The following is a 27,109-nucleotide window of genomic DNA, read 5'->3' on the forward strand; positions in this document are numbered from 1 at the left end:
ACTTTGAACAAACTGTTGCCAGTAAATAACATAAATTAAAAATCTACAGTAAGTTACTGGCAACCAGCTGCAGAACTACAGCAAATTTTTTACAGTGTTGGTTTTGCTTACATATATAGGCTACACCTATCAATTTTAAGATTAAAACAAATTCTTAAAAGATGGATTTGTTATTTTTAATTAAACAGCATAACAACAATAAAATAAAACTAGCTTATATAGCATTTATTAACAAAAACTAATAAGACGAGGCATGGACTCCATCACATGCTGTGTTATATGCCAACTAAACAATTTATTACAGGGCGCGCAAACACTGAGCAATCAAATTAATTAATAAAAAAATAATAAAAGAAAGCCTCCAAAGCGTAATACGGCAAAACGGCAAAGATAACAGGGTTTTCAAAATGAAAACAAACAAAAAAAGTAAAACTAAACTGTCTTTCGGTGACTGTGCTTGCGTTTGTTTGTTTTTTCCCTAAAAACTGACTGGCTCTGAAACGCTCGCTGTATGGAGCAGACGCTTTGGAGCAGCACAGCATGCACTCGCACAAATGCAACCACGGCAAATTTTAACTCGCACATTCTAAAAAAATTGTTGCATATGTCCAGAGCCACTTCAAGCTTTTGTAAAATTAAAACCGAAACATCCAAAAGTCTATAAGGAAGATGAACTGATAGCGTCGCGTGTGGATGTAATGATGTGTGTCATTAATCGATCTATGTACTATAACATGTAAAACGGGAACATGAAAGGAATATACTAAAAGCAACTCATGTAAACACCTTAATCATATTATTGTCTTATTCAGAATAAGGTCATTAATTAGATTACTGGTGTCCATGTAGACACTTCAGCACTGTTGCTATGGTTTCATGGCCTTGTCCATCTCAGTGGAGTGGATTTTTGTCTAAAAGGAAATGTACTACATGAATGAAAGTCTTTTTTTCTATGGAAGCAGTTTTTAAGGTACCAACAGGACTTGTGTGTTCATTAAAGATTCCTACTATTGGATGTAAAAGACTTAGTACTACTGTAGATTAAACCTTTCAGTCTTTGCTGGACATGTTCTAAGAAAACATCAAAGCAACTCATAGTACTGCAAAGTTCACACAAGTTTTCATGATCAATCACTGCAATATTTGGATACTTGGGTCCATCCAAGTAACCAACTAGACCAGCTTGAACCTGCTAATGAATATAAATGATCAGTTTGGACAGGGAAGAAACCATGTTAAACCATCTGGTTTACTGGTTTTAGATGGACCAGACTGTGTGATGTGGATGCATTCTTAGAAAACTTTCATGCCAAGTATGCATACATGAGGGCATCCCAGTTGAGACCAGATTCACTAGCAGGTAGTTCAATTTATTAACCAGCTGACCAGCTTAGACCAGGTAGTGAATATAAATGATCAGTTTAGACAAGGTAGAAACCGTGTAAAATCATCGACTTTAGGGGTTCTCAACTCTGGCCCTCGAATTCCACTGTCCTGCAAAGATTACTTCCGACTCTAATCAACTACTGGTTTCATTTGGACCAAACTCTATGTTGTGGACATGTTCTTAGAAACTAATGCAGAAAGCAACTTAAAATAACTCAGAGTTCACAGAAATTCTGATATGATGATCAATCATTGGTTTCACTTCAGAGTATTCAGGTATTTGAGACCATAGTCAGCCTAGATCCATTAGCAAGGTAGTTCAATGTATTAAGCTGCTTAGACCAGCTTAAACAAACTAATGAGTAATGACTATCTACAGGTTTCAGATGGACCAAACTGTATGTTGTGGATATGTTATTAAAAAAATTGTTTAGAAAGCAACTTTCAAGTGAAGTTCGGATACCTGAAACCACCCCAACAGAGACCAGATTCACTAGCAGGTAGTTCAGACTGCTACTGTGCAACTTAGGTCCTAGAGGGCCACTGTCCTGCAGAGTTTAGCTCCAAGTCTAATCAAACACACCTGTACAAGCTAATAATTGTCTTCAAGATCACTAGAAAGCTACAGGAAGGTGTGTTTGATTAGGGTTGGAGCTAAACTCTGCAGGTCAGCAACCCTCCCTGACCGAAGTTGCTCAGCCCTGAGCTATAACACCTTGAACTGGCTAAAGACCATAAATGATCAGTTTAGACAAGGTCAAACAAGGGGTGCCCAATCCTGTTCCTGGAGGGCAACTGGCCTGCAGAGTTTAGCTCTAACCCTAATTAATCACACCTGAACCAAAGTAATCAAGGTCTTTCAGACTTACTAGAAACATCCAGGCAAGTCTGTTGGAGCTAAACTCTGTAGGACGTTCGCCCTCTATGATAATCGCCCTCTTGGACAATCTTGCACTAGCAGGTAATCCAGTTAATTAACCATCTAGACAAGCTGGGACAAACTAATTACAAGAGTTGGGGTACTCGGACTTGTACTCGGACTCGAGTCCAGTCTCGAGTACAATTTTTAGCGGACTCGGACTTGTCATGGACTCGGATGCATTTTGACTCGGACTTGACTTGGACTCGAGCTTTTCAGTCCAGGGACAGTTGATGGAAATTTTACTGACTCAATGCATTATTACGAAAGTGACATTCAGTATTCACACGTGTTTAAAAGTCTTGCCAGTACTTGAAAAGCCAGCTGGTTTCTTTGCCCAAAGCGGGCTCACCGAAAGCGCCTCTCAGTCAACATGTGAATGCTGAATTAAGCATTCTTTTGCATGTTATTTCTACACGCTTACACGAAAAGTAATGTCAAAATGCACCATCTTGTAGATTATTCATGCAAATGCAGTCGGCCTTGTCTTGAGTTAATTTGAACAGTTGGGAGAAATACAGATGTGTCAAAATATGTGACCTGTGTGTCCGGTCTTAAAGCGACAGCAGCATAAACCTGCTGCAGCAGACTGCGTCATATGACATTTACCTATTTTATCTCACAATTCAGATTTTTTTTTTAATTTGTCGTTTATATGTTGTATTTTGGACTTTATAACTCAATTTACCTCAACAGTAGTGAGTTTGTCAGTTATGAGGGGAAAAAATGCCAGAAGTGTGGGATATAAACTCATTAATTTTGAGCTGAAAAGGGAGAATGACTTTTCTTATCAGAATTGTGAGATATAATCTCGGAATCGTGAAATTTTTAAATATAAAATCAAATTTACTTTTTTTACTCTTTTATTCCATGGGTTCCATAGAGTGCTACTTAAAAACTGTCATTAACCCTCCCTCACAGCCTCATTTTCATCCAAGAATTTTTTTTTAAAATGCCATCTACCCTGTCTAAGGTCTTACCATCTGTCATATAAAACCCAAAACACAGCCACAGAGATAAGAGGTGATTTCTCTGCTCCTCAGGTCTCATTCACTAAGCTTCCGACCCACCCCACTAAATTTATACATTTAATATAAAACAACAAATAAAGTCAAGTCCTGTCCTATAATTTTTCACATTCTAAAAGCTATTTCACTCTGAAATATGTCATAATACATAAGCTATAACTTCTGTTACATGACTTTAAATTTGTTGAGCAGGACCCCTGCTGAAAAACCAGCATATGCTGGTTAGGTATGTTCTGGTGCTGGGATGCTGGTTTTAGCTGGTTTATGCTGGTCCCTTGCTGGTTTATGCTGGTCCTTTGCTGGTTTATGCTGGTCCTTTGCTGGTTTATGCTGGTCTTTTTGGACCAAAATATACATAAAATATACCTTGTCATTGCCTTATTCTAGTTGTAAAGGTTAAAACAAGGTTAAGATACTGACAAACAGTAGTGTTTAGTTGGACTCGGACTCTGACTCGACTCGGACTCAGACTCGGACTTGAGTCCGACTCGGCCCATTTTGGACTCGGACTCGAATGGTTAAAGACTCGGACTTGTCTTGGACTCGACCTAGGTGGACTCCAACCCAACACTACTAATTACCACAAATGATCCATTTAGAAATTTTAGAAGAGTTTTCCATTCACTCCTCCTCACCTTAATGTCTTTCCTGGTTTCTCCCGGTTTAAACACCAATGTGCCTTCACAGTACTCGTAGTCTGATCCGGCGTTGGCTGTGCCGTCTTCCGTACAGTAGTCAACGTAGAAGGTGCTCTCCCCCAGGCCTCCACGACACACCACAGGTATCGAGATAGTACCACAGTTCTCCATGCACTGGCTGTGAGCACTCCCGAAGGAGATGCGGCTGCAGACGGCCAAGTCGTCGTCCTCCAAAGCCTCAGTGCTGCCTGCCACAACAGCACGGCGAGCGTTATCGGCCGCGTGTTTCTTCAGCACATTACCAGCCCCGATCATCATGCGTGTGGCCTGGACACGGTAAAAGGCACGGCTCTTTTGCTGATGGAGGAGGGCGTAGTAGTTGGCCAACTCTACCAGCTGATCCAACTCCTTATCCGGATATTTCTGCTTCAGGTCCTTCAGGATACGGATCACCTGCCAAGAAACATTCAAAGGTCAAAGAAAGTGCTGTGCAATGAAAGTTCTATCATTATTTACTCACCCTCACATTGTGCCAAACCAGAAAATCGAAGTAGCTTTCAAATTTGAAAGCTTGCGGTTATTCATACTTGATTTGCTAAGACCCAATTGGCCAGGTTTGACATCAATGACACCAAACCGCATTGGTTTTCACACATCATGATTAATTGACAAAAGTGCAAATTCGATTTGAGTACTCTAGTAAGAGGAAATATTTTTTTGTCCAAACAGAACTTCTTACTTTACGTAAGACGACTTGGAATATAGCACTTTAGCGGCTTCTTTTAGGGATATTTTTGTCTTTTCTGGAGTTTGACTGCCACTGGTCACTCTTGGAAAACAATAATTTGGAAATTCCAACCAACATTTTTCTTTTGTGTTCATCATATGGGTTTGGAAAAAAAATGACTACATTTTAATTTGTGGTTGAGCTCTGAGATCAAACTCCTCACACCTGAGAGAACTGAATCTGTCTGGGAATAAACTAAGAAATTCAGTTAATTTTCTCTCTGCTGTACTGGAGGATGCTCACTGTAAACTGGAGGTATTGAGGTAAGATCATATTTGATTTTCAGTCATTTTCACTCATGACACACAATGTAAAGTATATTAAGTGTTCAGCCTCTTTCCACTGCTGTGAGTTCAGCTGATTAAGCTGTAAAAAATTGAACACATGAGCTGCTCCTTAGTAACATGATTCTGCAGGACTGAGAGTCACATGGAAATACACACATTCACACACAATCAACATATCAGTCTCTTAAATTTAACAGACATTTTTACAGAGCACTAAAGAAACGTAGTGATTGAAAAAAAAATGAAACACAGGTTTGGGGGGAGTCTAATCATTCCGTCCTGTCAATCATCATTACAAGCCTATATAAGAAGCACTCATTGCACCGTCTCAACATCAATTCTTCCGGCATGCCTCCACCTCCCCATCTCCACCTCTATTTCTCTTATTCTCCTACTTAGGTAGTACCACAATGGGGGTGTTCACCTCGGAGCTCGAGCCGAGCCTTGGGTTCGAGCCTCCTTTCAGGACAGCAAGTCAAGCTTGATTACCCTTAACCATCGGTAATGGATGGGCACGAGTTTCACAAAACTTTAGCATTCTCTCACAAAACTATTGCATTCTCTTGCAAAAATAATAGATTACTTATAATAATAGATTAATTTGCATTTGATTGAGAAACTTTTTGCATTACCTCACACCTCTCATACCTCACAAAAAGTATTCTCTTCCTCTCAGAATGAAAGAATGCAAAACTTTAGCAAGTGTATGCAAAAGCATTGAAATAATTTTTTTTCCTGCCATCTCATATTTTTTTCATCACAAATATTTTGCAAGCAAATGTCAAATTTCTTGGCTTTTTTGGGATCGTTTCTTGGGGGAAACGTAAATGCATTGAAATGCATTCCCATCACCATGTTTAGTTGCTCCATACTTTTTAGTACAGTGTCTCGGTTTGTCAGGAGGAGAAACATGTGGACCAAGATGAACTTCCTTTTATTTATGACTGTGTGTGTGAGTACTGACATATAAATGTTAATGTTTAAATGACGGTGTTTGTCTTTTCTCACCTCTTTACGGCTCTCGTCCAGGTCCTTGGCACCCTCCATGTAAACGGTCGTGCTGTTGGAGTTGGGTAGAGTTGCCATGGTGCCTGTTGTGCCAGTTCCATCTTGGTAATGTTCCTGTGTGCCGATCCCTACGGCTCCGCCCCTCAGCGGAAACTTGCCGTCCATCATCATCTCCATACCTTTAGGGGTCATGTCCCCCTCGGTCTCCACAACAACCCCTGTCCTTTTGTCGGCACGGTAGCGCTTGGACATGTACTTGTAGAAAAGGAGGCGTCGGTCAGCAATCCAGGCCAGAATCACACACACGGGGAAATAGCAGAGAGTCACCAGAGCTTCCCATACCTACAACACAAACACACACACATACACACCAATAAAGCAAGCACAAAGTAAACAGATTAGTGCTTTGGAAATAAAAGACCACAGCAAGCCAAAAAAAGAGAAAAACACACACAACAACCCAAGCAAAAAACGCTTCCTACATTAAAGTTTAACAGAGACAAACAGCTCGGTACCAGCTCACTTCACCATTACAAATGACTCAATATGGTCTTGTTTTCTGGAGTACCAGTAAATAAACAACATTTATAACCATTTTATATGACTTGGTAAAGTAGAAAGTGTTTGTCACACACATATCGTACTTGTAAATATGAGCATATTTCCTAACAACATGTTTGGGTCACATTACAAGCATATATTTTCCATTAAGAAAATAAAAATAGATTTTTGGGCACAGTTTTTCTTTATTTTCATGACATTTATGCAAATTTCCCAGCCAAACTCCCATAAACATATTGTGCCCAGACAGTTACTGTGCTTTTTTTGTGTGGCAATTCTCCATATTCTCAATAGTGATTCTCATTAGATTCTCATTACTCTATACCATTAGGCCTATTTTTCATATTTCAATAATGAGAAAGAGATTTTTAGCTATTTATTGATGAGATTTGGCATTATCTTAACTGTCAAGAAGATATTGTCACAATTCAAAAAGAGTGTTCATTTTCTTTCACACGCAAACACACATCACCATATTTTTTGGTGAGTTTTTTTTTTATAATATGCATAAATATGCATGTACTTTAAGTTACTTTGCAAATATTCTAATGTATATATATTATAAAATAATGTGTACATTTTAAAACTGAATACAAATATGATGAAATATGACCAAGATCTATTCTTGACAGGTTTTGTGAGATTTACTCCCATTCATAAATACACAAACACATTGGTGCACACAGACGCACGCACGCACGCGCGCACGCACGCACACACACCTCGACAACTCCAGGTGAGATGACGGACAGGATCAGGTAGAGCCAGATGTAAGCGAAGATACTCCAGAAGGCGGTGATGAAGAAGACTCTCAGATGTTTGATCTTCCTCACCTCACCATCAGGAATAACCCACACGCAGATTCCAATGATCACAAACATATTAAAGGCAGCGCTGCCCACGATGGTGCCCGGACCGAGCTCACCGGACTCAAACCCATGACCACACACCTGAAATACACACAAACATGATAAAATCAGCCAATTACAACATATCTGATACTTAATGAGGAGTTTGGACTAATGAGATTTCACTGTGGGCGGGGCTACTCAGCATCACACGACCAAAATAAAAACCAAGCGACTGAAAAAATAGTTGTGAAGTGTTTGATATGTAGGTATTGTTTAAAACAAAATTAAATTAACATAAAAGTGAAATGATTTATTGCTTGAATCAAACATTCAAACATAAGCTTTCAATGAATTGAAACTGGTGTTATTTAAGTATTATATATGTGACCCTGGACCACAAAACCAGTCATAAGGCTAAATTTTACAAAACTGAGATGTACACATCATATGAAAGCTCAATAAATAAGCTTTCTATTGATATATGGTTTGTTAGGATAGGACAATATTTGGCCGAGATACATCTACTTCAATATCTGGAATCTGAGGGTGCAAAAAAATCAAAATACTGAGAAAATCACCTTTAAAGTTGTCCAAATTAAGTTCTTAACAATGCATATTACTAATCAAAAATTAACTGTTGATATATTCATGGTAGGAAATTTACAAAATATCTTAATGGAACATGATTTCTACTTAATATCCTAATAATTTTTGGCATAAAAAACATTTTTGGCTATTGCTAAAAACATAGCAGTGCTACTTATGACTGGTTTTGTGGTCCAGGGTCACATTTATTATTAATTTATTAAATTATTATTCCTTATGTTATCTCTTAATGTTTGCCTAACTGATTTTACTATCATCCAATGTAGGATGATTGCATTTTATTTCCCTGAAAGTTAATGTTCACTGGCATCATGTTAGTGTGACATCATTCATCAACATCTCTGAAAAATGCGTGTTTTGAATCTTCTTGGAAGTCTGATTTCAGTATAAATTCAGTATTCCAAGTTGAATAGAGCACAGCATTCAGTCTATGCAAACTATGTTTAAAAACTTGAATTAAATCAAATAACAGTCAGAACAATTAAACGACAAGCGGATTGTGTCACTTTGCATTCAACATCAGATCAGTGGGTGCAGTTCACATTGAATAGCCTTGAATGCATGGAATGCAAGGTATGTCACATTCACTGAACATCCTTGAAAACGAAGCAAATGTCCTTGGGTAAGAATGAAATAAAAAGCTTGCAGGTGTTGGTTATCAGCACATGTGGCTCTATCACTGATTTACCATTCTCTATATCAAAACCAGCCCAGAGCAGCGAGCCTTTGGGATCGGTCTGTGACAAACAGATAATTCACCCTGTGCCTGCCTTCCAGCTGAGCTTGCGATGAGATTTCACACATCTGACGCCAAAAATCCACTGAATATTTTGCCTGCCTGTGACTCCTTCACTGAAGACTGCAGTATCTCAAGATGAACGATGCATTGTGATTAGGTTGTTTAGATGCGATATCCGTACAACAATAACCCCGCTGTGTGCGTGAAACCCTTGAGTGAAGCTCTGTGGCCTGACGGATGTCCTAACACATTAGATCTCGTGATGCAGAGTGACAAACAACGCAGAGAGACAAATGTGAGGCAATAAAGCTCAGCTAGATGTGCTAAATGATGGCCGACACAGCGGTGCGCGTCTCCCGCAGGCAGACTCACACAGATCTGAGAGGGCAGACATGTCGGTTCCATGCGGTGGACGACGAGGGACGAACCCGGGAGTGTTCTGTCTCATTAATAAACATGATCTGGACCCTCATTAGCGAGAGATCTGGGCCCGTATTCATAAAGATTCTAAGAATCCTCTCAGAAAGCTTTTATTTTAGCTTAAAAACTCCTACGTAGGAGTTTTAGCTTAAGAGTGATTCAGGATCAATCTAAGAGCAACTCTGAGCAAAGAAAAGACAAAAACTTTTATCTTAGTGTGGAGGCGGGGTCGACCCCGTTGCTAGCGATGACACAGCATTTTAAAGACTGTGATTGGTTGGTTGTCCAAGAAGGAAATAAAAGAGTACTTTTAAGTGTAGGGTCTAGTTTAAGCCTTCACTTTGAAATTATAGGCATCATTTTTCCTGTTTTACCGCAACACACATATTATATAAGTTTATATATTTTATATGTTTATATATATTTTTGTTTACCACGCTGTTAATGTTGTATTTAATGTATTTGATAGGTAATGAACAGCAGCACATTAAGGTTGTGAAAGTGCTGTAATTGTTTGTGTGATCTCTTTGCTTATAGAATGTTGTGAACATACCCAAATTATTACTGCTGCATAGTTGCATTGTTTCCAGTTGCCAAATAAGTTCATGTAATAAATGTAGTGATTTCTTCCATTTCTGCACTATGGCATTTCTGCACTTTGTCAGAGATGTTAGCATGTCTCTAATAAAATAAGTCACAAACATTATCTCTGCACAATCTCATGTGTAGCATCAGTGAAATCACTGTCATGCATTGTGTGCAAATATTGCATTGCCCTCCTCATGTTTTGTCAGTGTTATCCACTGCTAAAGAAACTCTTAAGCCTCTTAAAAGTCCTCTTCCCTACTCCTAACAATTTGGACCTTAAGACCTCTTTTAAGGGTTAAGATTCTTTCTGAATTACTTTTTTCTTTACTAGGATCTTTTCTTTAATTTTAAGGGAAAACGCCCACTTTTCTAAGAATTCTCTTAGAATTTTGTCACTAGGAGCAACTCTTTGCACTAAGATTCTTTATGAATACGGGCCCTGATCTACAGGATCATAAGATGAGATGCTTCAGTCGTTCCTTACCAAGACTAGTCGTTGGGAGTGAGCATGGACATGTCATTGGGGTCATGAAGTGGGCATCATCTTTCAGAGGTTTTATCCAGTTAGTTTGTGTGTGTGTGTGTGTGTGTGTGTGTGTGTGTGTGTGTGTGTGTGTGTGTGTGTGTGTACCTGGTATTCATCACGTTGTGGGGACCAAATGTCCCCACAAGGACAGTAATACCAGTAGATTTTGACCTTGTGGGGACATTTCTTAGGTCCCCATGAGGAAACAGGCTTATAAATCATGCACAATGATTTTTTTGAGGAAGTAAAAGTGTGCACAATCTCCTGTGAGGGCTAGGTTTAGGTATAGGGTAGGTGTAGGGCGATAGACAGTACGGTTTGTACAGTATGAAAACCATTACGCCTATGGAATGTCCCCATAAAACATGTAAACCCAACATGTGTGTGTGTGTGTGTGTGTGTGTGTGTGTGTGTGTGTGTGTGTGTGTGTGTGTGTGTGTGTGTGTGTGTGTGTGTGTGTAGGTCATATTTAAATTATTTTTGTGCTCAGACAACACCTTAGTGCACTACAAATTAATTTGTAAATAAATAATAGTTTTTACAAATGCATTTGGGGACGGATGAAATATATATATAAAAGAGAATGGGGAAGTGTATCCAAACCTTTGACTGGTAGTGTGTATATATATACTGGTCTTTCTCAAAAAAATTAACATATTGTGATAAAGTTCATTATTTTCTGTAATGTACTGATAAACATTAGACTTGCATATATTTTAGATTCATTACAGCATAACTGAAGTAGTTCAAGCCTTTTATTGTTTTAATATTGATGATTTTGACATACAGCTCATGAAAACCCAAAATTCCTATCTCAAAAAATTAGCATATCATGAAAAGGTTCTCTAAACGAGCCATTAACCTAATCATCGGAATCAACTAATTAACTCTAAACACCTGCAAAAGATTCCTGAGGCTTTTGAAAACTCCCAGCCTGGTTCATTACTCAAAACCGCGATCATGGGTAAGACTGCCGACCAGAAGGCCATCATTGACACCCTCAAGCAAGCGGGTAAGACACAGAAAGATATTTCTGAACGAACAGGCTGTTCCCAGAGTGCTGTATCAAGGCACCTCAGTGGGAAGTCTGTGGGAAGGAAAAAGTGTGGCAGAAAACACTGCACAACGAGAAGAGGTGACCGGTCCCTGAGGAAGATTGTGGAGAAGGACCAATTCCAGACCTTGGGGGACCTGCGGAAGCAGTGAACTGAGTCTGGAGTAGAAACATCCCCAGGTCAAGCCACTTTTGAACCAGAAACAGCGGCAGAAGCGCCTGACCTGGGCTACAGAGAAGCAGCACTGGACTGTTGCTCAGTGGTCCAAAGTACTTTTTTCGGATGAAAGCAAATTTTGCATGTCATTCGGAAATCAAGGTGCCAGAGTCTGGAGGAAGACTGGGAGAGGGAAATGCCAAAATGCCTGAAGTCCAGTGTCAAGTACCCACAGTCAGTGATGGTCTGGGGTGCCATGTCAGCTGCTGGTGTTGGTCCACTGTGTTTTATCAAGGGCAGGGTCAATGCAGCTTAGCTATCAGGAGATTTTGGAGCACTTCATGCTTCCATCTGCTGAAAAGCTTTATGGAGATGAAGATTTCATTTTTCAGCACGACCTGGCACCTGCTCACAGTGCCAAAACCACTGGTAAATGGTTTACTGACCATGGTATTACTGTGCTCAATTGGCCTGCCAACTCTCCTGACCTGAACCCCATAGAGAATCTGTGGGATATTGTGAAGAGAAAGTTGAGAGACGCAAGACCCAACACTCTGGATGAGCTTAAGGCCGCTATCGAAGCATCCTGGGCCTCCATAACACCTCAGCAGTGCCACAGGCTGATTGCCTCCATGCCACGCCGCATTGAAGCAGACATTTCTGCAAAAGGATTCCCGACCAAGTATTGAGTGCATAACTGAACATAATTATTTGAAGGTTGACTTTTTTTGTTTTAAAAAACACTTTTCTTTTATTGGTCGGATGAAATATGCTAATTTTTTGAGATAGGAATTTTGGGTTTTCATGACCTGTATGCCAAAATCATCAATATTAAAACAATAAAAGGCTTGAACTACTTCAGTTGTGTTGTAATGAATCTAAAATATATGAAAGTCTAATGTTTATCAATACATTACAGAAAATAATGAACTTTATCACAATATGCTACTTTTTTGAGAAGGACCAGTATATATATATATATATATATATATATATATATATATATATATATATATATATATATATATATAGACTACTTTAAACAGGCTTGTGCACAATTCAGAATTGAACTGAGAATGACTCCTAAATTCCAATTCAATTCTTGAATTTGAATTGAATTTGAATTGATGTCAAAAACCGGATCTAGAATTACAATTCGAATTTGAATTAAAGGAAGCAGAATTGCAATTCAATACAAATTCAAAGAAATTCATATACATAAGTGAAGTGTTTAGCAATGAAGCTTTACAATATATGTCAGATATGATTCCGTTACATATTGTATAAATGATATTAGTTTGAACTTCTTGTACAGATTACATTGTGTTATTTGATTACTTTGAAATGAAAATAACATTTTGAACAAAACTAATCAAACGTTGAGGGAGTAATTTATTTCAAGAATTTGATCATTATCTATATGTTGGAACAAAATGTATGCAGGGTTGAGGAGTGACTAGTTATGTGTAATGAAATTATGCTATTAAATTACAAAATTAATGTAATTGTATGTGAGATTCAACACATTCTTTCTGTTGTATGACTGTGTGGAATGTCTTTGAATTGCCATGAATTTAATTCCACTTCCTGTCATTCCAACTCCAATTCAAATTCAACTTCCTGTGGGGCGGAGTCAATTCAATTCAAATTCCAGCTCATGAATTGAATGGCGGCCAATTCTGAAATTCTGAATTGTGCACAAGCCTGACTTTAAACTGGCGAAAACAACCCTGGCTTGTTAAAATAAAAAGTGCAACATTTGTGTAAAATTATATTATGTTGCTGCTTTTCAGGCACTTTCAAAGTTAAATTGTGAATAATTTACAGTTAGTACAAAATGCATTTAGTTTTATCTGAAATGAATGTATTTTGCAAATAACAGAATTGCCAAAATAATGACCGCTATTTTAAACGGGTTTCCCACACACTGCTACTGGTCAGCCAAACAGATATCCCCACCTCAAACTTAGACCATTGTTTCAGCTGTTGCTGTGTCAAACTGGTTGAGATTCTCAACAAAAGAAGTGCTACAGAGCCACAGTGTTACTTGGATAGTACTTTTACATCCAAAAAATTGCACACTTCACTTTTAAACTATTCAAACAGACAGAATCAATGGAGAAAAGAAAATTAAGCTTGACAAGTAACCAAAAGAGAAAAGAGGTTGAAGTGTTGAAGCTGTACCATTGGAGGTCGTGCTGGAGGCCACGGCTTTCTCGCTGATGTCTGTGCGGATGGGCGCACTCTTGGTGGCTACGATGGTCTCCACTCTCTTCTTCTTCTCTGCTGCAGAACTGGTCTGGGACTGGGTTTCCATGACAACTGTGCATTCCTCAGTACCTCATCAAGACCACCAAGATACCTAAAGGGTCACATAAGGACAGTGGTGGTAGATTTTTATTTATTTTTTTAATTAACAAAAATAAACATCATATACATCAACAAATAACACACGATTAAATTAATCAATTAATCTGTCTATACACTAAACATGACTGCGTGGTTTTAATACAGCAGCCTAATTTTCTTGTTGTAGTTTCAACCAGTACATTACATTAAATAATTATGACAAGTATTAAAAAGGTTAAAAAATGTAAAATGTTAAAAAGTTCAAATATAATGCTAGTATGGTCTAGAAAAAGTAAATAATACACAAAAAGTAGAATTACTTACTTCACAAATATTTTTAGATTAAATGAAAACCACAAATTTTGCTTAAATGTTCACAGTTCTGCTATAATTAATAGAAATGTTTTGTCGGTCTAATAAAAAAATGGCATTAACTGTTTTTTAAGTGACAGGAGTGGGTAACAAGATGAATATGGAGGTAGCTGGGATTTACAATACAGCGCTTCAAGTTTGGTGTGCTTGAATCTTCAGAGGTTGGGTGGAACCATGCAGAATTAAGAAAGGGGGTACAGACAAAAACAGTTAGCTTTGTTTGTTCAAGGATTTTTCCCCCTCAAGCACTTGAGTATGTGCTCACTTTCAGTTTGACATCATCTATTAAAATCCTGGATTACCAAAAAAAAAAAAAAAATGTTTTTTATTGTTAATGGATAAACAATTGGCTTTTTTTTTTTTTTTTTTGTGGTAATCCATGAATTTTAATAAATGTTGTGTCGAGCTGTTGTGTGTGTGTGTGTGTGTGTGTGTGTGTGTGTGTGCGTCTGTAAATATTTGCATAGTTTTCCCTTCTCAGTTCATTCACTTCACATCCCAAGAAAAGAGAAAGTGAAATGTGAGTGAAAAAGGACAATGATAAGGTATAGACTGAAATAGGGAGGAGAAGAGAAAAGGGAATATGCAGAGAGAAATACACATTCCTGTGGACAATCATATACAGCGAGCCTGTGTCCACTCAAGCATGGCTGACATTCATTTTGTTTGCTCTAATTAAGACCAGGACCTTATCACCCATAATCCCACTGATTTGGGCTGTGCCACCTAATCCCACAGTTGTTCCTGAAATCTTCATTCTTTACACTCTTTTACCCATCTCCCGCTCAATAAAACTTTTCTCCCACTTTTTTAATTTCTTTATTTAATTCTAATACATTACACTGTGTTACACTGTGTGACAACAAAATGTTACTCCCCTTTTTTATAGACTAATATAATTGTAATAAAATAAGACAATAGTTGACATATTAGCTCATTTTAGAGCAGGTTTAGAGTAGGAAACTCTCAATTTGGCCTCCATTTAACTGAATTAATACTTTGGAGAAACAATTAATCAGCAACAATAAGCACCTAATTTGTGAGTAATTTATTTATTATTTATTTATTTTTTGAGTTCATACTAAAATCTCAGATTTGCTTTCCTGGAAAATCTGAGCACAGATCGAAACAGTTTTGATCTCTTCTGAAACTCTAAAAGAGACTTTTACAATTAATAATGTTATTTTTAAGGGGGGGGGGGGGGAAACTTTCATATCTCTAGTAAGAATAAATAGAGAAAAAATGAGATATTAAGGAAACTTTAAAGAGACTTTCCTACTCATTATGTACTCAGTAGTCTATTGTGTCATCAGTCTGTTCATAATTTAATACTTTAACTTTATTACAGGTGTATTTCATTTTGTTGGTCAATAGCACAATGTTAATAAAATGCAGCATGAAATGAATGAACTGATGAGCTTATGGCCTTAGAGTATGCACCAGGATGTTAAAGCCTGCTATCTAAATGCCCTGAATTAAAGAAGCTCACAAAAGAATGCATTAAAACCACTGTTTGGTGGCAGTTGTTTCCCAAAAAATAAATGTAAATTCTCATATTAATGCTTATTCCTTGGGCTGACAGAGTCCCACACCCAATTAGCTGTGGGAAAGAGAAAGGGTGTTTCATTCTGTGTGCCGGTCCATAATCCTTTCACACAAAAAGAGAAGCGATTAACCAGGTTTAAAATACCGCAATTCAGCCTTCTCCAAAGGAAAAAAAAAATGTATTTTAAGCACATTAAGCAAATCAATTTAACATAAATTATACGCTCTGCTGACAAAAGCAGGGAGTTAGAAGTCAGCTGTGAATGGTACATCAAAGTCATGAAACCAAAATACACTTTGAATTATTATTAGGCTTGATCAAAATTTGAATTAGTTTACTTCAGGTGCTCACTTTAACCTTGTCATCATGCGAACATATGTTGCCTCCAAAAGTTTTTGTATGCTTCTCATACTTACATAGTTCTTATAAATTAAAACCAGTTTCTATAAAGTGGGATTAAGGTTTAGGATTTAGGTCTCCGGTGTACAGGTGAGAGTTACACCATTTCCACCAGAGGGGGCACCAATGTGTGCCTCAAAACCTCCATTAACATTTTAACATAATGACAATGGGTTTTAACAAAAATTCACGTTAAGTAGATTTAAGCAACTGGGGCCGGTTGCACCAGTTGCGATGTAAAGGGACACTAAGTTACAACTTACAACTAAATATTTTTTTAGTTTAAATGTAACTCTACGTATAAACTAAATATTTACGGAAGCGTCTGATCAGAAGTAACGGTTGGAATAAAATAGCAGACTGAGTAAACTGCATCATGCTCTTCTTTTAACCGACAACCTTCAGTCCTTTAGGCATACATGATGCTGCTGACAATTCCACTCACATACATATTAAGAGAGAGAACAATATATAAATACACGTAATTGTTTCTATTTTTATCTTCAACACCCTATCTACAGCGCGACTCTGTGTGCTTCGTGTTGCACATGTCAGATGAAATAATAATAAATGGCATTTATTTCTTTTTTTAGTGTTAATTTTTTATTTAATTTCCTTATTTATTTTAGTTACAGTCTCTGAATGTTATTTACATATGTGACCCTGGACAAAAAATGGCTTACATATAGACTAATGTTATTATTGTTTAGTTTTTAATGGAAACTTGTTTTTACCGTTAGTAAGTGAGGCAAAAGAAGTTAGAATGAAGGATACATTCAAATTCATAGCATATAAACAAGTTCTGCTCGCATATTTGAAGGTTTTTTACTGGATGATTTAGTGTAAACGTCATATTATGCGACTACGCATTACTTTATGGAGAGCTTACAAACTACTAGTTAAGTCCTGCCTCACAAACAACTGGTGCAACCAAATAATGTATAGATTTAGTTACAAACTAGCTAGTAGTTACTAAGCCTCTAGTGTGGACTTAATGTTCCAATTTAAGTAAGAACTTACGAATGGCTGGTGCAACCCTACCCTGGTTATTAGCCTAAGAATGTTTTCAAATGTTATTAGAAAGAAGGTGATCAGAAATCCACATATTGTGGATATAGTGTATACTGACATTATATATTTTAAAAATGAATGACAGCAATAAGTAAAATAACACAAGTGTTTTGTTCACATGTAGGAAATAAAATCTAAAGATCAGTATAATACCAACATCTATTTCATGTGATTTTTTAACTCTAAAAAACATTTTAAAAATAATGATATGTCATTAATGCCTTTGGTTTTTGTTCTCAGGATTTTAATACAGAATCTACTAAATTCATATTTGTGTAATGAAAATTCATTAATATGTATTTTTTTTATTTATTTGTTTTCATTTATTAAATTTTCTTAGAATGTTAAGTAATATTACTAAACAATAATGTTTTTATAAAGCATGTTTAAGTTTGATTGAAAAATACTAATAATTTAATACTTTTGCATTATTGAAAGTGGAAAAAATATATTACTGTTAAACTGGGGAAAAAAATCACATCATTCGTCAACCTGCAAACAAATCAGTTTGCGAACAGTGTGTTTAGATTATTACATTAATAGGCGGGGATCACTCCTCTGTCTCTGTGCTCTGAGAAATTCCTTTGACTTATTAGCTCATTCATCATTCAATTACAAAACTTTCAACAGGCAACAATGTTTGCAGAACTACATGTCAACAGTTTCTAAATCTCTGCAATGGCTTCTTAGTGATCCATTGCCGCATAAACCAGCTACAAGTAAGTATTCATACTGGTAGAAAATATGCACTCATAGTGAAGCAGAGCAGGAAGGTGTAAGAGGAAAAATGGGTTGTTTCAAGGACGAGCGAGCCAAACTCCCCTGTCCCAGCATTGCAGTCCATCGGTGAGTGTTGAGCACTGTGCGCTAATAAGATTAGCTTCCCTCTCTCTCTCTCATACAACCTTTTCCACTTAAGATGCTTTAGAAGTGCCAGAGAGGGACCGGGAATGACTTTCAACGGCGACTGAGCCCTCACGTCTTACATTCCTGGGTAACAAATGCGCAACGATGTAATCTTAATGCTTACACGGTTCCTCTTTTGCGCTTGCTGCTCAGGAGATAAGAATGGAATAAAGAACACGCTACAATACCAAACCTCCAGTGAGCATTGGCTCCTTGGCTTATTAGCTGCCTTGTTTGTTTGTTTGTTCTGCCCCTTGTTGGTTTGTAAGCTGAGAGAAGAGTGAGTGTGGCAAATGAAGGAGAAGCTTTTTTTCATCTTTTTTTCTTCCCCAAGAACAGAGTTTCTGTTGTTTAGTTGTCTCACAAATGCTCATGACAAGACTCATTTTCATGCTGTACAACAGAGCTCCTGTCCTGGTCCTAGTCCTAATAAACAACATTATTAATATTTTTTTACTTGTGATAGGTTTCAATAGATTTTTGCACACATGTCTTTAAGCTAATATTAAACATGTAATATTCAATGGAGTAAAAAGTGTGACTACTAGCACCAGCCACCTCTACAGTATATGCAAAACAAGAGTGCCACCTGCCATACTCAAATGTGATGGCACACTGAGCATCTGTGAGTGTGGGGGAGAAGAGATCCCCTCTAATTCTAGATCCAGTGTTCAAGAGCACACACTGTTGGGTGTTGGAAGTGAAGTTCAGGAAGCTGAAGAGTAAAAAAGAGGGTTTTCTTTGCTGATGCAAAGCATCCAGTCTGTGCGTCTTTCTCTTTTTCTCTTTACCTCATACAAACACAATGCATGCACTGACTGAGATCAAACATAGTTGTGGTGAAGCCGCTAAGGCTTTTAGGGGGGTCTCGCGTTTGTCTCCCTGGGGATTTGGAGCACACCTCAGTACCTGTCGCATCTCAGTACCTCACAGTAACACACAACAGGTACTGTTCACCTCTGAACACCAACTCACTTACAACTACAGAGACCCACATACATCTAACTGCTCTACTCTGGCTATATACATCAACAGATGATCTTAGACAAAATCACATTTACAAGAGACTAAATGGCATTTTCACACTGCAAAAATTTTTCTTATCAATAACTTATCAATTATTTTAAAATATATATTATTTTTTGTTATTAATAAAAAAAATTGTTTATTACAACATTAGTATTTTTGTTTAAACAACTTTTGCTTTAACATGTTTTATTTACAATTGTAACAAATTCATCATGGTTTGTTATTAATAACTATTCATTTAATGTTTTTTTTTTTTTTAACAAATGAAACATTATTATTTTTTAATCATACTGAAATGTCTGACTTTCAGGTGCAGAATTTTGTTTCCTAGCAAATATTAAGTGTTGTTGTGAACTTTTTCTTTGAGACCAGGAGACGTTTGGATATCTTGAAGCAGAAGTTTCTCTTTATTGAGATACTAGCTGTGCGTCGCTGCAGTCATCAAAAGTCGTCTGACTAAGGCAGATACATTATAGTTTATATACCTTTCCAGGGGGAGGGATACATAGAGGTGGAGACAATCTAAACAAAGCATGCAAATGCAATACAGGAATCAACCCATTACCAGAGTTCCCCCAGCCCTGATCTCATTATCATAACAGTGTCATTCAAAGGCATAGGTGCTAATCCAATCAGTCTGACAGTATTGCCTATACCTTCACATTATCATAGAGACAAAGGCATAGCTGTACTTTGAGCTTAGAATTCACACTTAACTTGGGAAACTTGTTCAGGAACTGTAAGAGAACAGGAGCTGGCAGGAACCTCTGGCTACAAACTTTGCTTGAGAGAGTAATTTGTCTGATGTCCTCATATTTACCATAAATGCTAAATACAATGTAGGATCAACAAATCTTTAACAGATTCTTAAATTTGTAATCCTTCAGTGTCTTCTGAAACTTAAGAGGAAATGCATGTAAGATTGTTTGGCTCTTAAGATCAGGAGAAACAAAAGCAAGAATGCTAAAAAAAACTTATTTTTTTGTAAAACATAATCCAATATTCTTGGTTTTATTTTATTTTTTCGTATGTCTATTAATGACATTTCTTTCCTATAGGATACTTCTATGTTTCAGTTACATTAACCTGATACATTAATATGTACATACACAATGTTAGCCTATCCAATCAGACAGTCAAGCAGACAGGCCTTATTAGCCCTACTGGTGTAGAATCAAGTAGCAAATGATCTATCCCACAGCTTCATGATTCATCAAGCCCAGTCCCTTAGCAGCTCCCCACTGCCAACAGCTCCCCTGGAGAAGTCATAATGTTTACTTAAAGACAGGCTGCTGTCCCCACAGACAGGCTCTATTAGTTCTTATTAATTCCTACAAAGACCCCAGCAGCCTCGCCATTAACATCTTATTACAACCCAGAAATTAGACTAGATGAAGTCATCCTGCAGCACATTGGGGAGGGGGGGGTCCCATTCAGAAATGAAGATAATAAAAGTGAGATGGAAGGTAGGAAAGATGGATTGTGGGAGAGCAAATGAGAAGGAGAAGAATGCATTTGTTTTAAAATAAAGATAAAGACGGACCAGAAGAAAGTGAAAGTAGGATAATAAACCTCTGGAAAGCAGGCCAGATAAATACATCAAAATTCTGCGATGATGGGATGAGAGGGGGTGAAGAAATTAGCTTAAGCAGAGACTTTTAGGACTGACTTTTTACGTCTGAAAGAAATAAATATTATACAAATGATATAATCATAAAAGTTGGCTTTTTTGTTCCAGTAATACTTCTGGTACAAAGATTTGTTTAAACAACCAAAAATAAATAAATAAATAAATAAATAAAAATAACATAAGAATTAAAAATTAGGGTGGCCAAAACATATTGTATATAATTAGATAATTATAAATATAATTAATAATATAATTAGACAGCCAATCACATGGCAGCAATTTAGGTATGGTCAAGTTCAAATTATGCATCAGTATATATGAGCAATATCACACTCGTAGACTTGAGATATGGCTGTATATCAGCACGGCTGTGATTCGGCCGTAGGTAATCACAGCGTGCTGACATGCAGCCATATCTTAAGTCTATGAGTGTGATATTGTGTTTATACAACAGTTTGAGGGCACAAGTGTGTAAATACATAAGAAATAATAGCAGAGTGTCTTTAAAACCCCTCTTTTGTGCAGAACTATTTCCTTTCCGCCACGGATTTAAATCACAGTTTGACAGTTAAACAGCTGAGCACAAGCCTCCATTACTAATTCAAAAATGTCACTTTAGAACTAGTAACGAAGGAACTTGTGTTGCTTCATTGAAAACGTATTGTATTACTGTATTAAAAGCTCACTGATTTATAAGCTCACAAGTTTTATAAGACAAAATGCTCTGAGCTATCGTAATTACCTGCATCTGATCCAGCATCAGGCCCGGAAGGACCAGGAGAATTCCCGGTGGGCCGGTCAGTTTTTTGGCTGCGAGGGCCAGTGTCCCTAGCTGCCTGCACTCACAGCAGTCGCACTTTTTATTTATTTATTTTATTTATTTATTTTTTACCATAGCCTCACTCTTTTTATTCATTATTTTACCGCAGCGCCACTCTTTTTATTTATTTTCTCGCAGCCCCATGAGCAGAATGCAGCCTGCAGGTTAATGATGACGTTATTATCATTCGACTCCCCCAACAGCTGCATCTTGCTTAACAGCAAAATCAGTTGTTAAGAGATACGCGAGAGATGAAAAATGGATAATACAAAGCGCAAAGGTGGCGCTGAAAAGGCCAGAATTTAAAAAAGAAAGCTCTAGAAACTGACGCGGCCAAAAGTACTAAGCTGAGTACATTTTTCGTTAAAACCAGCGTCAGCGAGAGTACAACAACACATGAAGACGATGAAACGGCCGGTAAGTTAACGTTAAGCTAGTTAGGAGCAGTGCAAAACAACAATGTCTATGTCAATGTTTATGTATCAAACTTTTTCTTGTACTGTAGCTCTTCAGCAGCCAGGCCCCGTAACGTTACCAAGCACCAGTCATGAGCCCAACACACTAGAATGGGCAGGTAGGATTGTCATTGAGTGAATATAAGAATTCGAATAATTAATATTAATATTAATGAATATTACACCTGCTCAATGAAAAATGCCCTGAGATAATTAATGACAGCAGATGATTCACTACATTAATAAATCTGACTTACCTTGATCAGAAACCTAAAAAGGGGAAATTTGTGGTAAGAAATATGACCATTTTTAAAATTTCATTTAGTGTCAGACGCAGAGCCAGTTAGGCTACTGTATTTGCACTGAATTGGAAATGACGCAATTTTAATATAGTCAGTCGTGAACTAAAGTGGGCCGGTCTAAGGCTTGAAACTCCAGGGCTGAAAAGGAGTCCCACTCATTCAGCATTCATTCTTCATATTCACCATGTAGTTTGAATATCTGCTAAGGAAAGCGTTTTCTTTCTCATAACGTTAATATCCTTAATATCATCTGTTAATGGTGATTTCGGATGACATCACTGCTCAGTGCATTTGTTAGCTGCATCAAGCTGTTGTTGAAACTAAAAATAACTTGAACTTTACTGCTGACTCGTAAAAGGTGGAACAATATAACTAAAATCACCATTACAAACACACGCACCATTTCTTACTACTACACACTTTTGATTACTACTATTATTTATATAAAATATTATTTAAGGAATAATAATATTTAATAAACAAAAACAACAACAGTCATCATAAAAGATGCTAGGCAATTTAGTCAATTACACAGGCAGCGCTCTGATATACAGCATTCAATTTACATAAACATGATGACACTTTGCCAAAATGATTTGCTCTGGAACAAATAATAGATTTATGAGACAAAACACTGCTTGTTAAATTTTCCCAAAACGAATTATATCTCATGTTTAACCACAACAGAGACATCAGAGCCAGCGGAGGCTTTTCTCGTGCGGGTTCATGAGTGCAGGACGGCCGCTGACGATCCGGAGCTCTCAAGTCCAAAAACGTTGACTAATTTTCAAATATACATTATCTTTATTAACAAATTGCATATTTGAATTATAAACAAGTACATTCTCACCTGAAAACCTCTTAAAACTACATTACATGACACAAAAACTCATTTTTTGTGACACTTTCCTCATTTTCAGATTGCACTCTCAGACACTTGTGCTTCCGCTAGTGACGTCACTTGCAGTGTTTTTTTGTATTTTTATTATTATTATTTTTTTTATTGAATCTCTCAACATTTTACAACACTAGCCAGGTAGTGAAGACAAGGAAAAAAAGACTAAATTACCATGTCAGTTCCAATCGCCACTTGCAATTGACATGAATTGTGTGTGTTTGCCAGTGGAGACAAGAAGCTGTGGTGGTATAACGATTAAAACTAATTTAGTATCATAACATACAGGGTCCTGCAAGTCGTCTGTAGGAGAAAATGACAAGACCGGCAAATCCGTGGCCATAGATCAGCAGAATATGTCTGAGAGTGCATGTCTGCAGCCTGACCCTTCTCATATTCCCCGCCCACTTTTTGCGTACGCAGACCTGGGAAAACTTAACCCCCCCCTTCCTCAAACACCGTAGCGGATTTCTGTGGATAGCATCATCAAGAAGACACTGTTACACTGGTACAGTTAGGGTATGTCAAAAAAAAAAATTTTTCCTCCAACTTCAAAATCGCCCTACATCGCTGCAGAAGTACCGACCCAGCAATATCTGTTCACTCACAATTGTCTACAAATGTGTCGATGAATAGTGAATGCTTGTCATTGTTTTTACTCAAAAGTATTATAAAGAATAGAGCAATACGTTGGTGTACAAACTGCAGTGCTTTATCAATACGTTTCTGCATTGGGTTAACGCATATACCATGGCTGTTTGGGTGTTTAATATAATGGTGATGGGCTTTCCGTTTCCAACATGCGCTGCACGCAATAGAGTAATCACAACAGACTGAGTCATCGGACCAATCACTGCAGATTAGTGCCCACAAAGGAGGGTTTGGGAAAAATGAATCACTGAGCGAACCATTTGGGAGTCGTTGAGCAAATAATGTAAAAATAAATGCATATTATCAGACAATGAAAGTGTTTTTTGACCTTGCATGGATATCAACCTGTTGTTGGGGTGTGCCAAAACCAAAATATTAACCTTTTATGATCCATAATAGGGGCACTTTAAATGGTATTGCCCAACCTTGCACATAATAAAGATGCCAGTAAATTGTACACCAAAAAAACAACAGGATTGCAAATGTATGCGCATGTAAAAGTTGTCTCTGCAAGCAATCTGCAAAAGGAGGAAAGCCTTGTGTGCCTACATGTACTGATTTTTGTGTGTGTGTGTGTGTGTGTGTGTGTGTGTGTGTGTGTGTGTGAGTAAGTGAGTGAGTAAGTAAGTGAGTGAGTGTGTATCCCTCTGTAAATCAGAGGCAAATAAAGTTGTAGAATCTGCCAGAAGGAGGGAATCTAAGATGTGGGACAAACCTACTGGGGAGGCAGAGGGAGAATTCAGAAAAATCTTCCATCTACAGATACACAGAAAGACATGAGCAGCAAGGAGACATGAACTCCATCTTACTTCACCTGCGTTCTCCATATCAACACCTTATCATCATTAATCATCATCGTCATTATGATCATCCAAACCGCCATATTAGTTCTCACACATATCTATTCAAAAAAATCTTCATAATTGATGCATTTCCAAAGAAAAAAATGGCAGTTTAGAAGACCTAAAATGTTACACTAAATTGTTTTTTTCCATTACTGAAGAACCATATAACAACTCAAGAAACTCATAAAAATGTTTCTTGATAAATAAAGAATCTACAATCCTGTAAAGAACCATTGAAGAACCTTTATTCTTTACTTTTATGTACAAATAAAAAGTGAACACCAACATCTTGAACATTCAGTTTTGGACATGTCTGAGTTACCATGCACATTCCAAAATTACAGATTACTAAATTAATCATAGACAGGTGTGCAAAACAATAATACAATACAATAATAGAAACCTATAAATCCCAACTATCTCTTACACACGTGCATACAAACCAATTTCTCCACACACACACACTTCAACACAATCAAGTAAAAAAAAACACAAACACCCAGTCATACTCATTAACACATTAACCTAATCGTACACAAGTAATTTCACTGATCTGCCATGTTTGTGTGTGTGTGTATGTAAAAGCAGGGACAGGTCTCAGGAAGTTAATGAGTTTACATGGCTTGTTAAGTGGGCAAGAGGCACTTTGCATTGATCTCCTTTCGCTGCACAAGAAGACAAATCACTCTTGTTCGACATTCATCTCGACCTCTCACTCTCTAATCATATAAACACACTCCCAATAACTGCAGCATTACCATATGCCACTTCCAGCAATGCCTTGCGTTTAACCAGCAGGCAAATTTGATCCGGCATTTAGGCCTGTGCTCCCTCCCCAGATGGATTTGCTGTCTAAAGGGATACAATATTTGATTCGTTTTATTGTGATTATGCATTTTATTTTTAAAAATTGTTCTTTTTTACATTATTTTTTCACATTTCAAAAAATGTATTTTTATATTTATTGTTATATTATTTTACTTTTAAAATTCACTTTCTTTATAAAATATTCAACAGCACAACCTTGATGCTGACACACAGCGCAACTTGTACTAAACCCAAAATGTCTTGCACAAAGGTAATTCCAGTTATGTAGCACATTTGAAAACTGGTGCACCAATAGCTATTAAAAACGTTTATTTGGGGTGTCTGAACAACATCAAACCTTCAATAATGATTTTGATTTACAAGCATTTATTAGCAAAACTTTGCTTGATTAACAAGGGGCTGCAAACATGGGATTCTGCAAGACAGTATATAGTCTATGAAGTGTCTATCTTTTCAGAACGCTGAGATGCCTCCAAGCGGCAGAGGGGGATTTTAGTTGGATGAGTTGGAGAGATTTCAGCTGGGTTCAGTAGAGTCATTCAGTCTAATAGGAGGAGACAAGTGGTTAAGACTGTTGCACAAAAAGCCAAACAACATAAATAATTCTAAAAGCTAAGTAGCCCCCTTTGTATGTGGAAGAACCTCGGAATACAGTGCCGACACACAAGACATGATGCAGGGTACACACACACACATTTCCTGGCATCTTAGGGTTTTTTAAGCCTTTGTGAGAGGACATATTCACATCTATTAAAACTATGTCAGTAGGTCTGTGCCAGGTATCGTGTTGTCCATGTAAAAGTAAAATTACTGTCATACCTTAATGTCAGCGCACATACTGAAATATAGCCAATTCTGAAACTTTCACATGAAAATCTGCAGTGTTCTGCTCGCATGCACTTTATATGCATGAAATAACTCACACAAGTGGGCAGACGTACATACACAGACACACACGCTTGAAATGCAGGGCGGTAGAAACCTGTCTTGTAAATCTCTTTGTGAAAGCAGCTTTGGGAGGTAGACGCAAGCTTACACACTGAGCTCTGAGAGGGAAAAAACATTCCAGCTCAACTCTTTCTCTCTCTAACTCTCTCCATGTTTCTCTAGCCTCTCTTCCTTTTCTGCAGTCTTCCAAACTTTCTCTCTTTGACACTTTCCTTCCCCTCTTCTCACGTTTCATCGGCTTTACTGTCTTCTTTGCATTATTTTATTTATTTATTCTGCATTTTTTTCTCTGAAATGCATTTCTCCCATGATGCATACAACACACTAACCGTTACTTAAAAAAGTTTTTAAATGATTTTTATTCAAATATATTAATTAAAATATATAATTATACATAGATCTGTATACAAAAATAAACACAAACATACATTTATATAAATATATGTAATAAATAAATAAATATATATATATAGTCCAAAAGAACTCCAACAGCCGTTTTACCGTTTGT

General features: G+C 37.3%; 1 protein-coding gene across 2 annotated transcripts in view; it reads right to left on the reverse strand.

Moving 5' to 3' along the window:
* Window positions 1-27,109, reverse strand: part of slc8a2b (solute carrier family 8 member 2b) — a 146,966-nt gene that overhangs the window by 21,100 nt on the left and 98,757 nt on the right. For both annotated transcript variants that reach the window (XM_073817503.1, XM_073817502.1), the window contains exons 4-6: window positions 7,337-7,564; window positions 6,054-6,395; window positions 3,969-4,424 (exon numbers count right to left, since the gene is read on the reverse strand). In XM_073817503.1, the coding sequence (XP_073673604.1) occupies window positions 3,969-4,424; window positions 6,054-6,395; window positions 7,337-7,564 (1,026 nt within the window). The remainder of the gene's footprint in view (window positions 1-3,968; window positions 4,425-6,053; window positions 6,396-7,336; window positions 7,565-27,109) is intronic.

Source organism: Garra rufa, chromosome 14, assembly GCF_049309525.1.
Source record: "Garra rufa chromosome 14, GarRuf1.0, whole genome shotgun sequence".
Lineage (NCBI taxonomy): Eukaryota > Metazoa > Chordata > Actinopteri > Cypriniformes > Cyprinidae > Garra > Garra rufa.